The 15168-nt window shown below is 45.6% G+C and overlaps 1 protein-coding gene across 3 annotated transcripts in view; it reads right to left on the minus strand.

Annotated features, from left to right (window-relative positions):
- Positions 1–906: 906 nt before the first annotated feature.
- The window catches only part of LOC136629139 (oocyte zinc finger protein XlCOF6-like), a 913937-nt gene continuing 899675 nt past the window's right edge, over positions 907–15168 (minus strand). For 2 of the 3 annotated variants that reach the window (XM_066605288.1, XM_066605289.1), the window contains exon 6: positions 907–4820. In XM_066605288.1, the coding sequence (XP_066461385.1) occupies positions 3277–4820 (1544 nt within the window). In that variant the 3' untranslated portion in view covers positions 907–3276. Of the gene's footprint in view, positions 4821–14606; positions 14710–15168 lie in introns of all 3 variants that reach the window. The other variant, XM_066605287.1, reaches the window with a different exon arrangement.

Consider the following 15168-nt stretch of genomic DNA (forward strand, 5'->3'; position numbering starts at 1 on the left):
TCTTCAGCAGTCTTCTATGGAGCCGCTCGTGCCAGAGAGCGGCTCCGTGTAGCTCCGCCCCGTCACGTGCCGATTCCAGCCAATCAGGAGGCTGGAATCGGCAGTGGACCGCACAGAAGAGCTGCGGTCCACGAAGACAGAGGATCCCGGCGGCCATCTTCAGCAGGTGAGTATGAAGACGCCGGACCGCCGGGATTCAGGTAAGCGCTGTGCGGGTGGTTTTTTTAACCCCTGCATCGGGGTTGTCTCGCGCCGAACGGGGGGGGGGTTTAAAAAAAAAAAACCGTTTCGGCGCGGGACATCTCCTTTAAATGATATGCCCCTCGTAGATCTAATTTTGAAAACCAAACGGCACCACTCAACTGTGCGAACAGATCTGGAGTGAGAGGCAATGGGTACGGATTACACTTGGTCATCTTGTTAATCTCCCTGAAATCAAGACCGGTCCATAAACCCCCATCTTTTTCTTAACAGATGATTAACTTTATTTCCTGAAAATAAAAGGATCAAAAAGTTGCATGAATTCCAAAAAGCTAGCAATAAAATGCATACTGCCCCATAAAAAACTAACATCACTCAGTCGATGGAAAAATAAAAATATTCTAATATATTGCAAAATATTTTTTTAATAAAAAATGCTTTCATTGTATAAAAGGAGAACATCTATGAAACTTAAAAAATGTAGTATTGCGGTAACTGCACTGACCTGCAGAATGAAGGCTGCGTGTTATTTAAGTCACATGGTGAATGGCAGATGTAATAACGTTTTCTATAATGGTGCCGTTATATGCCAGTAACTGCACTCACCTGCAGAATGAAAACTACTCATTTATTTTTAGTTCAAAAAAGTTTTATTTCTAATTATTTTGTAAAACATTACAAATTAACAACACAAAATCAAGTAAAAACATGATGAAAACATGGAGCGTTCCCACCTATGATGTTGTGTGCATAGTAGTAAGAATAGACAAAAGAAAGCAAAATAACAACATTGCTTACTGTTGGGCTGTAGTTAGCCTGTTATCCACGCAGGAGAGGAAATTGACAACCCGGTAAGCAGTAGAGATGAGCGAGCACCCAAATGCCCGGGTCCGCGTTATTCAAGTCGAGCTTTTTGTAAAATTCGAGAGTTCTACTGGAGTAACGAACGCTATTGACTACAATGGGAGACTCGAGCATTTTTGTATATGGAACGCAGGGTCCTGAGCTTTTTTTTTTCTTGGTTCGTCTCTCTCTCTCTCTCCTCTCTCCCCTTCCCGCCAGACCCAAAAATTTCGAATGACGCGCGCTGTGGTGGGGAGGGGACAAAACAGGCACGTCACAGCGGGGAGGAGCCAAAAGCTGGGGTGGGGTCAAACACGATTTGATGCTCGTTCGAGTAACGAGCACCGAGTACGCTAATACTCGAATGAGCATCAAGCTCGCGAGAGTACGTTCGCTCAACTCTAGTAAGGAACCATGTGGGAACTCGTATATAAAGTAGCGATACATCTAGCTCGTCTAACTGTTAGGGAAAAAACTAAAACAGAGAGAAACTGACACATGACAAGAAACGGAAGGTGAACAAAGAGGGGGGCTGAGAGGGGAAAGTGAGGTCCGATTCAAAAGACACCCATGCAGAGCAGTGGCAAGACGTAACGCAGACTCAGCTTAAAGCTGGCCGGTGTCAATCCACGTCTTAAACCTATCGAAGGACTGGAACGAGATCCAAACCTGCCAGGTTCTGTAATACTAGTCATGGGCATCATTCTCAGGGGGCCCCATTTTTTCATAGTGCATGAGATCATTAAGCTCCCCTACCCACATCCCTCTTGTAGGGGAGGTCATAGACAGCCACAATCTGGGCATAATCCCACCATATATGGGACACAGTGCCTCTGTCGTTGTTACACCTCCAACACATGGGTTGGGTTTGAGGAGACATTTTATGCAGGACAGGATTTTAAAGTTAAGATCTTGTATTTTGCAAATAGAAGAAAGTTTGTAGCACAGGACCCAGGCCCTCTCCCATTCCCCATGTGGAATACTTCTACCCAACTCCACTTCCCAGGCCTCCACATAGCCTGGGGACAACAGCTTATAAAATCTGGATATTATGTGTCTCTGAGAAACTGGGGACATACATATTTGCTCAAACAGAGCGAGCCAGAGGGAGACACTCCCTTACCCGTGATCTCAAGCCCAGGTGTGACATTGAAAACTTAAGAATTTACTGGCAAAAAATCTCCACAATGCAGCAACCCGCCCAAAACCAATGTCAGACGGGCATACTTGGCATTTGTACACAGGAAAAACTTGCGCGCTGAAAATAGAACCTACTGATTTAAATAAGTTGGCTCTAAAGATAAGCAAGCGTCCAAATGCTCGGGTCCTCATTATTCGAGTCGAGCTTTTCGTAAAATTCGAGAGCTCTACTTGAGTAACGAACCCTGTTGACTACAACGGGAGACTCGAGCATTTTTGTATGTGGGCGGCTGGGTCCCAAGCTTTTTTTTTTTGGTCTCTCTCTCTCTCCCCCTCTCTCCTGCCAGCCAAAAAATTTGCTGTTGACGAACGTGCTGCGGCAGGGAGAGGCCAAAACAGGCACATCACAGCGGGGAGGAGCCAAAAATGGGGCGGGGTCGAAAACGGAGTGATGAGCACTATCGAGTATGCTTATACTCGAACGAGTATCAAGCTCGGCAGAGTACGTTCGCTCAATTCTAGTTGGCTCACATAGGCGTATATGGCATGCCAATTCGGTCATTTGTAAAACTCTGCAGCGTGCTCTATTTTTCTGCACAGTGGCCCAGGAAAAGAACACATCTTGAATTCATTTTTTGGCCATTTCAATGGCTGACCACATTTGTGCATCTCCCATAGCATATCTGGGACGTAGATGTGCACAAAAAAAGTATGCTGGTTTTTTTTTTTGGTAAAAATGAAACCATTGAAATAAATGGATTCTATTCTCTGTGGATTGTGCACACAAATGTTGCACGTGCAAATACAGTCATGTGAAGCCACCCTAGGAAGCCATTAGAAAAATGCCCAATTATGAAGATCCAAACCTACACCCTGCTGCAATTCCAAAAAGCCACTCTTTACAGCACATTTAATAACCCCTTAATGACCTTTAGTCAACATCCAACCATTGCAGTTCATGCTGGAAAAACTACATTAGTATTGTAGGTTTTTTTTAAAGAAAAATGCTGTACATGAAGTCATCTTTTTGTATTTTAATTCTTGTACCATTTGCTAATTAAACACGGTTTTATAAAGAAAATAGTTACTTGTCTACATTAGTTCTTGGATTCCCACATTCGGAACACGAGAATGGCTTCTCTTCTTGTGATTTTTTTGATGTGTAACAAATTGTGATTTATCTGAAAAACACTTCCCACATTCTGAACATGAGAATGGCTTCTCTCCTGTGTGACATCTCTGGTGTCTAACAAGTAGTGCTTTGCTAGTAAAACATTTGCCACATTCTGAACATGAAAATGGCTTCTCTCCCGTGTGACTTTTTTGATGTGTAACAAGATGTGCTTTATGTGAAAAACACTTCCCACATTCTGAACATGAGAATGGCTTCTCTCCTGTGTGAATTCTTTGGTGTGCAACAAGCTGTGATTTGATATAAAAACACTTCCCACATTCTGAACATGAGATTGGCTTCTCTCCCGTGTGAATTCTCTGATGTGCAACAAGATGTGATTTCATATAATAACATTTCCCACATTCTGAACATGAGAAAGGCTTCTCTCCTGTGTGACTTCTGTGATGTGTAACAAGTTCTGATTTATAAATAAAACATTTTCCACATTCTGAACATGAAAATGGCTTCTCCCCTGTGTGATCTCTCTGATGTCTAACAAGCTTTGATTTCACATTAAAACATTTTTCACATTCTGTACATAAGAATGGCTTCTCTCCCGTGTGAGTTCTCAGATGTATAACAAGCTTTGATTTCTTAATAAAACATTTGCCACATTCTGAACATGAGAATGCCTTCTCTCCTGTGTGATTTTTTTGATGTGTAACAAGATGTGATTTATCTGAAAAACACTTCCCACATTCTGAACATGAGAATGGCTTCTCTCCTGTGTGAATTCTTTGGTGTGCAACAAGATGTGATTTGATATAAAAACACTTCCCACATTCTGAACATGAGAATGGCTTCTCTCCCGTGTGAATTCTCTGATGTGCAACAAGGTGTGATTTCATATAATAACATTTCCCACATTCTGAACATGAGAAAGGCTTGTCTCCTGTGTGACTTCTGTGATGTGTAACAAGATCTGATTTATAAATAAAACATTTTCCACATTCTGAACATGAAAATGGCTTCTCCCCTGTGTGGTCTCTCTGATGTCTAACAAGCTCTGATTTCACATTAAAACATTTTCCACATTCTGTACATAAGAATGGCTTCTCTCCCGTGTGAGTTCTCAGATGTATAACAAGCTTTGATTTCTTAATAAAACATTTGCCACATTCTGAACATGAAAATGGTTTCTCCCTTGTGTGATTTCTCTGATGTCTAACAAGATTTGATTTCTGAGTAAAACATTTCCCACATTCTGGACACGGATACGTCTTCTCTCCTCCGTGAGCTCTTTGATGTTCTCCTTCTCTGTGACTTTTCTTCTGCTTATTAGTTTGTGATGGAGCAGAAGTTGGCACCTGTATAAGAGGATCAGATGATGGATCTTTGCTGTGAAGGGCTGCAGGGATATCTGTGTTAATGGTAAGTTTTTCATCTTTATCTTGTCTACTATTATCATTTGGATCAAAATCTTTAGATATCAGATGCCCCTCTGAGCTCCCGTTACCGTCATCTGCCAAGAATAAATTTGATTTTACTATTATTGAAGCCAAGTAAAAATGATATTAATATTTCAGAACATTTCTAAATAAATTACAAGTCGCATAACAAAATGAAATTAGACAATAAGCAGCAAACAGATCACATTCTAACAGACCTCAGAGAGTGAGGACCAGTTGGTCATGATGCTCAGCCACCAGACTGTTCTTTTGCAGATTTCTCCTTCTGTGGTGAAGCCTCCATCTTGGTGAAGCCACCATGCTTCTAGTAAATGCTCAGTAGAACCATAAAAGATTCCTGTTGGTCACTGCCATTAGTTGATGTCCATCTCACACATTCCTTGAGAGCTACATGCACTTTATCACAAACCAAGGTAGAGGGGAGGAGGAAACCAGGAAAACTAGCTATATGGTTACATTGAAAATTAGTTTGGAGGCTTTCTGGGTCTAAAGAGAGATGCCTTTAAAAATTAGGAATCCATTCAAAAAGGTTCACATGAATATGGTGGATGGGCCCCCATATTCTAATCAAGGTTTGAGCTAAGAACCTTGCATTTTCATACAGGTAGTATAATAAACAACAGTTGTGCAGTTTTATTAAGATATTAAATGTGTATGAGTGCTGAATCCTGTTTTTGACTGGCCTGGTTGACATCAACTGCAGCCATGGCATTGGCAGATGTCTACTCTGCTTTACTTATGAAGAAGGAAGATTCCCTCTCCTGACACAAATGGGCAATCTTACTCTTGTACAAAAACTTTGGTGAAGTGGAAGGGAAACTTCTCTTGGCCAGCCCTTGGCTGTTCTCTAGATCATTGCAGTCACCATGACCTCGCTTTTCATGCCTATTCAGGGTTTCTCCCCTAATGCAGCAGCCACTACAGTACGACCAAAATTGCCCTCACCCCTAATGTACATTACATAACATACACCAGATTCCAGCTAAAGGCACCATTATGTGGACCCTGCTACTGTAAATACAAATTGAGTAACTTAGCCACATCACTGCTTATAGTCACAAGGGGGACCAGTGCCATCCTACTATTTATCTCCAGTGGTGGTGCAACAGCAGCATCATATGGGCAGATAAGGAATTGATTGCCTCACCACCCATGTGGTGAAAGAGGGTCAGACCAGACCCCTCTTCACTAGTCAGGAACACGGCATCAGTTAACTTCTGAAGGGCAGTGTTTGGAGCATCATCACCGCTTGGCTCTTCTTTAAGGAAGGTTTCCAGCTTGCATCTTACAGGCGCAGCCCAGCCCATTGGAGCAGATCTGTAGGAGAGCTATTTCATCTTCACCTGCTAAATCTAACTTCTTTTTGGAGATCATTGTCCCACACGCACCTGCTTGTATATTAAATGGTTCCAATCAAATATCACATTTCCATCAAAAAACAAGCCCTCATGTGAACGTTTCCTAAGATGATATTGCATTGAGATTTGTTATAGGATAATGATGATCCGGCATCCAGCTTTCTTCCTTCCAGTCCCTGAAGAGAAGCATTTCTGACACTCATAGCACCAACCTTCCATCCTCCAAGGAATCTTCTGTTATCCAGGTCTATGTCTCCACAATCTGGATTCTAGGCGTCTAATAGGAGCTAATGGTTCCTTAGTTCTAAAATTGGCGAGATAGTCTTCTCTCAATACTACTGACAGCAAACGATGAAGGAATCGGCCTCGTTCACATAGATATATTATATATCCGGACTACAGATGGATTTTACTCAGATTTTCGATTTCAAAACATTTTTTCTTCTAAATAATGGATACAATCCATACGATAATCACGTCATTATTATGATGTGGTGCCCATAATTTCACCCATATTATAGATACCCATCATGTGTTATCGCTAGAGATGAGCGAGCATGCTCGTCCGAGCTTTATGCTTGTTCGAGCAGTAACGTACTCGATGGTGGTTATTACTCGCTCGAGCAGCACGCGGTGCTGAAGAAAATTTTATGTCCCCGCCCCGCATGTTTAGCGCCATTTTTTAGCCACTAAAACATGCAGGGGAGGCTTTACCACTTCCTGCTGTGATGTGCCAACCCTGTGCACTTCTACAGCAGTGACTGGCTGGGCTGATCAGGTGACCGCTGAGTATTAAAACTCTGGTCACCTGAGGCTCGCATCACACGCCCGCTGCATGAGCTTAGCGATAGAGCTGCTGCGATAGGGAAAGCGTTAGGGTAGGGATTAGGTTGTAGTTAGGCAGGGATCCTGACTACCAGAACCCAACAGCCCTTTTTAGGACTACTACTCCTCTCATTGTGTGCATCAGCATTTTGGCTGGCTGGGAGCAGTAGTGCACACAAATTTTTTTTCAAGCATCCTGGCTGTATTTTGCCCACTGTTACCGGTTTTATGCAGTGTACTCCCAGGGGTGTACACAGAGTACATAGCAAGTAACAAAACTCCTATCATTTCTCATTTTTTTAGTTTTTTGTGAGCTTAAAGCGTACACTATATACCCGTGTGTTGGTGCTGTGAATCTACGCTATCTAACAACAGTATACACGCTAGAAAAACATTTCTGGGCCTGCTCAGAGCGTACTCTATATACCAGTGTTTTGGGGGCTGTGAAATTGCGCTATCAAACAACCGTATACGCACTAGAAAAATTTACCTGGGCCTGCTGAGAGCGTACTCTATATACCAGTCTCTGGGGGCTGTGAATTTGCGCTAACAACAGTATACACGGTTTTAAATTTTTCTGGGCCTGCGTAGAGCGTACGGTATATACCAGTGTCTGGGTGCTGTAAATCCGCTATCTAACAACAGTATACACTGTTTATTGTGTCTATTTTGGCCTATAAGCCTACGCTAAATAACATGCATTTTGCGTAGCATTTAGCCCAAGTGCTTTATCCAATATGATGAAGACTAGGGATAAAGGTCGAGGACGTGGATGTGAATGTGGGCATCCAAATGAGGGTGTGGGCAGAGGCTGAGGTCCTGGGCGGGGTGAAAGAGTGCCTGCTGCTGAGGGATTAGTAGACCACCGCGTAACCCCGCTCCCCAGCTTCATCTCACATTTTGCAGGTCCACATGGTAGACCATTATTACAAGCTTTCAGAGTCAGGGTGATGAGGGTGGAGACTTCCAATTACTGTCTCAAGAGCTATTTGTGGATGATGATGATGATGATGATGATGATGATCATGAGACAGAGTTGTCTGTCAGTCAGTGAGGTTGTTGTTAGGGCAGTAAGTCTGAGGGAGGAGCAGACTGAGGATTTAGAGGAAGAGCCGGTGGATGATGAGGTGACTGACCCCACCTGGCTTGCTAAGCCTACTGAAGACAGCGCTTCAGAGGTTGAGGCAAGTGCAGCACCAGAATAGGTTGGAAGAGGCAGTGGGGTGGCCAGAGGGAGAAGCAGGGCTAGAGAAAATAATCCCCCAACTGTTCCCTACAGCACATCCTCGCCACAAGCCTCCGTGCAGAGGGCTAGGTGTTCGAAGGTCTGGAGTAGAGATGAGCGAACGTACTCGGTAAGGGCGATTTCGCAATCGAGGACCGCGATTTTCGAGTACTTCACTACTCGGGTGAAAAGTACTCGGGTGCGCCGGGGGTAAGCGGGGGGTTTCAGCGGGGAGTGGGGGGGGGGGAGAGGGAGAGAGAGAGGGCTCCCCCCTGTTCCCCGCTGCTACCCCCCACTCCCCTCTGCAACTCCCCGCCCCACAGCGCACCCGAGTACTTTTCACCCGAGTAGTGAAGTACTCGAAAATCGCGGTGCTCGATTGCGAAATCGCGCTTACCGAGTATGTTCGCTCATCTCTAGTCTGGAGGTTTTTATTGAGAGCGCGGACAACCGACGAACAGTGGTGTGCAACCTGAGCCGCACCAAGATCAGCAAGGGAGCCACCACTACCAGCCTCACCACCACCAGCATGCGCAGGCATATGATGGCTAAGCACCCGATGAGGTGGAACGAAGGCCATTCACTGCCTTCGGGTCACACCACTTCCACAGAGATGCAATCCCCCTCCCAGGACGCAGGCACAAGCGTCTACCAGCCTGCACCCACACCCTTACCTCCACGGTCCTCCACTACTTCCACCAATGTGTCCCAGCGCAGCGTTCAGCTGTCGCTAACCCAAGTGCTGGAATGAAAGTGGAAATACGCGGCCACCTACCCACATGCACTATCTTTAAACGTGCATATTTCAAAACTACTCAGCCTGGAGATGCTGCCATACAGGCTAGTAGAAACGGAGGCTTTCCGCAACCTGATGTTGGCGGCCGTCCCTTGGTACTCAGTTCCCAGTCACCACTATTTTTCCCAGTGCGCCATCCCTGCCCTACACCAGCAAGTCTCACGGAACATAAACCGTGCCCTCACTAATGCAGTTACTGGAAAGGTCCACTTAACCACCAACAAGTGGACAAGTGCTGGTGGGCAGGGACACTACATCTCCCTGACGGCACATTGGGTGAACTTGGTGGAGGCTGGGACCAAGTCTGACCCTGGGTTCACTCACGTGCTACCCACACCGAGGATTGCGGGTCCTACCTCGGTGATAGTTTCTATGACTTATTATGCCACGAAACACTCCTTCTCCTTCACCACTTCCACCTCTCAATTACCATGTGTGAGCACGTCACCTGTAGTCAGTAGCTCGAGGCGCTGTAGCACTGCCGTGGGGAAGCGTCAGCAGGCCGTGCTTAAACTCCTGAGCTTAGTTGACAAGAGGGACACCGCCCAAGAGCTGTTACAGGGTTTGACAGAGCAGATAGATCTGTGACTTTCGCCGCTGAACCTCCAACCAGGCATGGTCGAGTGTGATAATGGGCATAACCTGGCGGCGGCTCTGCAGCTTGGCAGACTAACACACGTGCCATGCCTGGCCCACGTTTTCAATCTGGTGGTTCAGCGCTTTCTTAAAAACTACACCCATTTGTCTGACCTGCTCAGCAAGGTGCGTCACATGTGCGCACATTTCAGAAAGTCCACCACAGATGCTGCCACGCTCAAGACACTGCGACATCGCTTCCAGCTGCCAGTGCACCGACTGTTGTGCTAGTGCCCACACGCTGGAATTCTACATTGCACATGTTACTTTTCCTGCTGAGAAGGTCGCTGCTAAGCATTAAGGCTGACGCTTTGCGGATAGAACAGGAGATGGGGGGATGACTATGTCGCTTGATAGGCAGACCACCCTCATGTCTGTTTCTCAGCGCGTATTGGGGGAGGAGGGGAGGGGGAGGGGGAAGAGACTGCTGCCCAAACTGCAGAGGGTACCCATGCTACTTCCTTCACATCTGTTCAGCATATATGGGCTGAAGAGAGGGAGGAGGAGGAGACTGAGAGTCATCCTCCTAGTGAGGACAGTGATGTGTTGCGAACTGGTACCCTGGCACACATGGCTGACTTCATGTTAAGCTGCCTTTCCTGTGACCCTCGCGTTAGATGCATTCTGGCCAACAGAAGAAGTTCTGGCCAACACGGATTACTGGGTGTTCACCCTTCTTAACCCACGGTATAAGGAGAACCATTCCACTCTCATTTCCGAAAAGGAAAGACGTACGAGAGTGATGCAATACCACAAGGCACTGGCGGAAAAGCTGATGCTTAAATTCCCATCTGACAACGCTAGCGGTAGAGGACATAGTTCAGTGGGCCAACTAGCAGGGTAGACGCGGGGGACAGACAGCATGTCCAGCGCAGGCAGGGGAACACTCTCCAAGGCCTTTGCCAGTGTTATGGCTCCCCAGCCAGACTGTGTCATGACTCCCTATTCTAGGCTTAGTAGGAGGGAAAGATAGCGAGGGAGTACGTAGCCGACAGTACCGACGTCTTCCGTGATCCCTCTGCTCCATGCAACTATTGGGTGTCAAAGCTGGACATGTGGCAAGAACTTGCGCTGTACGCCTTGGAGATGCTGGCCTGCCCAGCCGCTAGCGTGTTATCAGAGAGGGTGTTTAGTGCTGCTGGGGGAATTATCAACTGACAGCGCCGACAGGCTTACACTCATAAAGCTAAACAAAGCCTGGATTTCCCGACTTCTCTTCTCCACCACTGGAAAGCAGCAGAACATACAGATTCTTTAAGCTGGAACAGGAGAACCATGCACCTATATCATCCCAAAAAAGGAGAGAAGTAGCTTGGTCTATCCCTTTCTGATCTTCCTCCTCCTCCTAAACCAGCATGTCAGCACGCTGAACAGCCAAAAGGCTCTGTAAAAACTAATTTTTTTTCGGAGGGCTGCCTCCAGGCTCTGTTAGCAAATTAAGCAAGAATGAGCTCGATCTTTAAAAAATGTTTCTGGGTTGCACTCTGGGTAAACAAATTTTTCAGGGGTACACCTGTACTCTTGGTACACAATTTTTTTCCGGGCTTCGCCTATACTCTTGGTACACAAACGTTTCAGGGGTTCGCCTATGCTCTTGGTACACAAATGTTTCAGGGGTTCGCCTATGCTCTTGGTACACAAAGGTTTCAGGGGTTCTCCTATACTCTTGGTACACAAATGTTTCAGGGGTTCACCTATACTCTTGGTACACAAAGGTTTCCCAGCGTGGTGTCCAGCTATCTGACACATACACAGAATGAATTATCCTGCTTTGGCCACTCAAATTTCTTCATGGTTCATGCTGTCATTGTAGCGATCAAAGGAATCGTAACTGATTTAATGAAACTTTCACAGGTGCACTGTATACCTGTGGTGGCAACTTTTGAGACACCTCCTGCTTCAAACCAATCTTTGGTTTTAGAATCAGTTGTTGAATTGTGCAGATGCTTAGAAGTACTAGCATCCAAGTCCGCTTTATGGCCACATTTGTGACTCCTGACAATTTAGTGATGGAGGTGGCACCGGATTGGAATTCTGATCAGCACTGTATAGCAAGACAGAACTGACTGTACACTGCGTATTTTTCGATTAAAATGGACGTAAAATACCTGAGTGGTAGACAGCCGGTTTAGTTTGGGTCTGATAAACGCACGCATCCCTGGGGGTCAGAGCTCGTCGCCATGTATTATCTCTGGTTTTACCACAGTTATCCAAGTTACTGGATTGGAGCAATCGAAGAAAGCGTAACTGATTTAATGAGACGTTCACAGGTTCACTGTATGCCTGTGGTGGCTACTTTTGTAACACCTCCTGCTTCAAACCAATCTTTGGTTTTAGAATGGGTTGTCGAATTGTGCAGATGGTTAGAAGTACTAGCATCGGAGTCTGCTTTATGGCCACATTTCTGGCTCCTGACAATTTTGTGATGGAGGTGGCACAGGATTGGAATAATTCGAGCCCAACGGTCCTTTCTAGGACTACAACTCCTCTCATTGTGTGCATCATCAGTTTGGCTGCCTGGAACCAGTAGTGTGCACAAAGCATTCGCAAGCATCCCGGCTGTATACTGCATACTGTTACCGGTGCAACACAGTGTACTGCTACTGGTGTACACAGACTACATAGAAACTAACAAAACTCCTCATTTTTCATGTTTTTCGCTGTATTTGGCTCAAATCATTTGCGTACTTTGCCAAAGTGTGTGTCCTGTTGATCCACACCATAGAACAAGACTGTACACATTTTACACTGTCTATTTTTGGCTTAAAGCGTACGCAAAATACCTCGCAGTTTGTGTAAGTTTTTGACGCAGTGCTTTATACAGCATCATGAAGACTAGGGGTAAGGGTCGAGGACGTGGGTGCCCGAATGAGGGTGTGTGCAGAGGCGAGGTTCCGGGCGGGGTGCAACTGTGCCAGGTTTGGCCACTCAAATTTCTTCATGGATCATGCTGTCCTTGGAGCAATCAAAGGAACCGTAACTGATTTAATGAGACTTTCAAATGATCACTGTATACCTGTGGTGGCAACTTTTGCGACACCTCCTGCTTTAAACCTATCTTTTGTTTTAGAAAGGGTTGTTGAATTGTGCAGATGGTTAGAAGTGCTAGCATCCGAGTCCACTTTATGGTCACGTTTTTGGCTCCTGACAATTTGGTGACGGAGGTGGCACCAGATTGGAATAATGAAAACCCAACAGTCCTTTCTAGGACTACAACTCCTCTCATTGTGTGCATCATCAGTTTGGCTGCCTGGGACCAATAGTGCGCACAAAGAATTCGCAAACATCCCGGCTGTATATCAAGACAACTCATTGTACATTGTCTGTTTTTGGATGTTCGCGGACATATAATGCCCTGAGTGGTAAACAGCCAGATTAGTTTAGGCCTGATAAATGCACGCATCCCTGGGGGTCAGCGCTGGTCGATATGTAGAATCTGTTGCAGATCTGCTGCCCAGCGTGGGGTCCTGCTTTGGCCACTCAAATTTATGCATGGATCACCCGATCCTCATAACGATCAAAGGAAGCGTAACTGATTTAATGAGACTTTCACAGGGTCACTGTATACCTGTGGTGGCTACTTTTGCGACACCTCCTGTTCAAACCAATCTTTCGTTTTAGAATGGATAGTTGAATTGTGGAGATGTGCAGAAGTACTGGCATCCGAGTCTGCTTTATGGCCACGTTTGTGGCTCCTGACAATTTGGTGACGGAGGTGGCATGGGGTTGGAATAATTGGAACCCATGTTCTTTCTAGGACTACAACTCCTCTCATCATCAGTTTGGCTGCCTGGGACCAGTAGTGCGCACAATGCATTCGCAAGCATCGCGCCTGTATAACAAGACAACTCATTGTACACTGTCTGTTTTTGGATGTTCGCGGACGTATAATGCCCTGAGTGCTAGAGAGCTAGCCGCCCATTTCATAGGAGCATTCACAGGAAGCGTAACTGATTTGATGAGACTTTCACAAGTTCACTATATACCTGTGGTAGCTACTTTTGTGACACCTCCTGCTTCAAACCAATCTTTGGTTTTAGAATGCATTGCAGAATTGTGGAGATGTGCAGAAGTACTGGCATCTGAGTCCCCTTTATGCCCACATTTGTGGCTGATGACATTTTGTGGCGGAGATGGTATGGGATTGGAATTATGATTGTACATTAATTTATCAGCAATTCTCATCAGCATTGTATCGCCCACAATTTCAAAGAGGGTCGCTGCCAGGCCCTGCCAACCCTCTGCAGTGTGTGTCTCCTGTACCTCCTCATCCAATACACACTTATAAATAGACGTGAGGGTGGTGTGGCTATCAAACAACCGTGTGGCATGAGAAAAATTTGAGTACGCTGTGGACGCAGGGTCGTGAGGGGGGGGGGGGGGGGGGGGGTTGGACAGCAATGCCAGCATGTAACCCAGGTGAGGAGGCAGTGGTGTCACCCGCAGGCAGTGATTGTCCTTGGTTGCCGTGTGGTACTTAGCTGAGATGTCCCAGCGAGTGTGCCTTGCTAATGATAGTCTGTCTCAAATAAATTGTTAGGGGGGTTACTACCAGGTTCTTGCCCACAATTTGGCTTAATAGTGCGACCTGGGAGCCTGAGATGCATCCATGCATGCTACCTTTGCCGTTCCCTATCCGTTTCTGTGGTGTTTCCATCACTTTCTTATGTTTTCAGGTGATTCACACAACCTCCCCTATGCTGAGCATCGGTCAACTTGAAAAATGCTTGAGTCTCCCATTGACTTCAATGGGGTTCAATACTCGAAACGAGCTCTCGAACATTACGAAAAGCTCGACTTGAGCAATGAGCACGCAAGCTATTTGGTGCTTGCTCATCTCTAGTTATCACCTATAACGGTATCACATATCATCCACATGGGGGAACATCCAGCAGAAGCTGACAGATCATAGAGCTTATAAATCTACATAACTATCTGCAGCCGCTGACCGAGGAGAATCTGTGGGTCTTCTCTGCTGTATTTAGTGGTTACTACTCACCTGGGCAGTTACCTGTAGGAATCTCCTCTTTACACCGCTGATCGCCCCTCACATTTGTCTCTGTAGTATTAATATCGGTCAGATGTTCATCCTGATACAAAAGCTGTGAGACAAATATTGTAAAAGTCAGCAGACAGTTGGAGAAGTCGTGTGGAAGGTTTTACATGACCAGAAAAGATCATTAGTCATCATGATGACCAAAAATGACCTGACAGCAGTAGTTATCGGAGCCACATAGCTGCAGATCTAGAAGCCGGACATAGATATTAGATGGCGGCTCAATGACCCCTCAGTAACCTCATACACATATATATTCAGTGAGGCAAGAATAGTCCAGAAGGCTTAGACCTATTCACTGACTGTACTATTAAAAGCTAACTTTTATTAATTACGATTTAAAACCATAAGTGGAGAAACTCAACAAACAAACTTCTGGTAAAAATATTTGGTCAGCTATAGAACATGTAGTGAAATGTAGCAAGGACTCATAAAGAACAAGGATCTGTTATCAACACAAATCTCACCTCTCAGTAGAATTGTAAGGCGAGGGGTTATTGAATTG

This window comes from Eleutherodactylus coqui, chromosome 5 (assembly GCF_035609145.1).
Source record: "Eleutherodactylus coqui strain aEleCoq1 chromosome 5, aEleCoq1.hap1, whole genome shotgun sequence".
Lineage (NCBI taxonomy): Eukaryota > Metazoa > Chordata > Amphibia > Anura > Eleutherodactylidae > Eleutherodactylus > Eleutherodactylus coqui.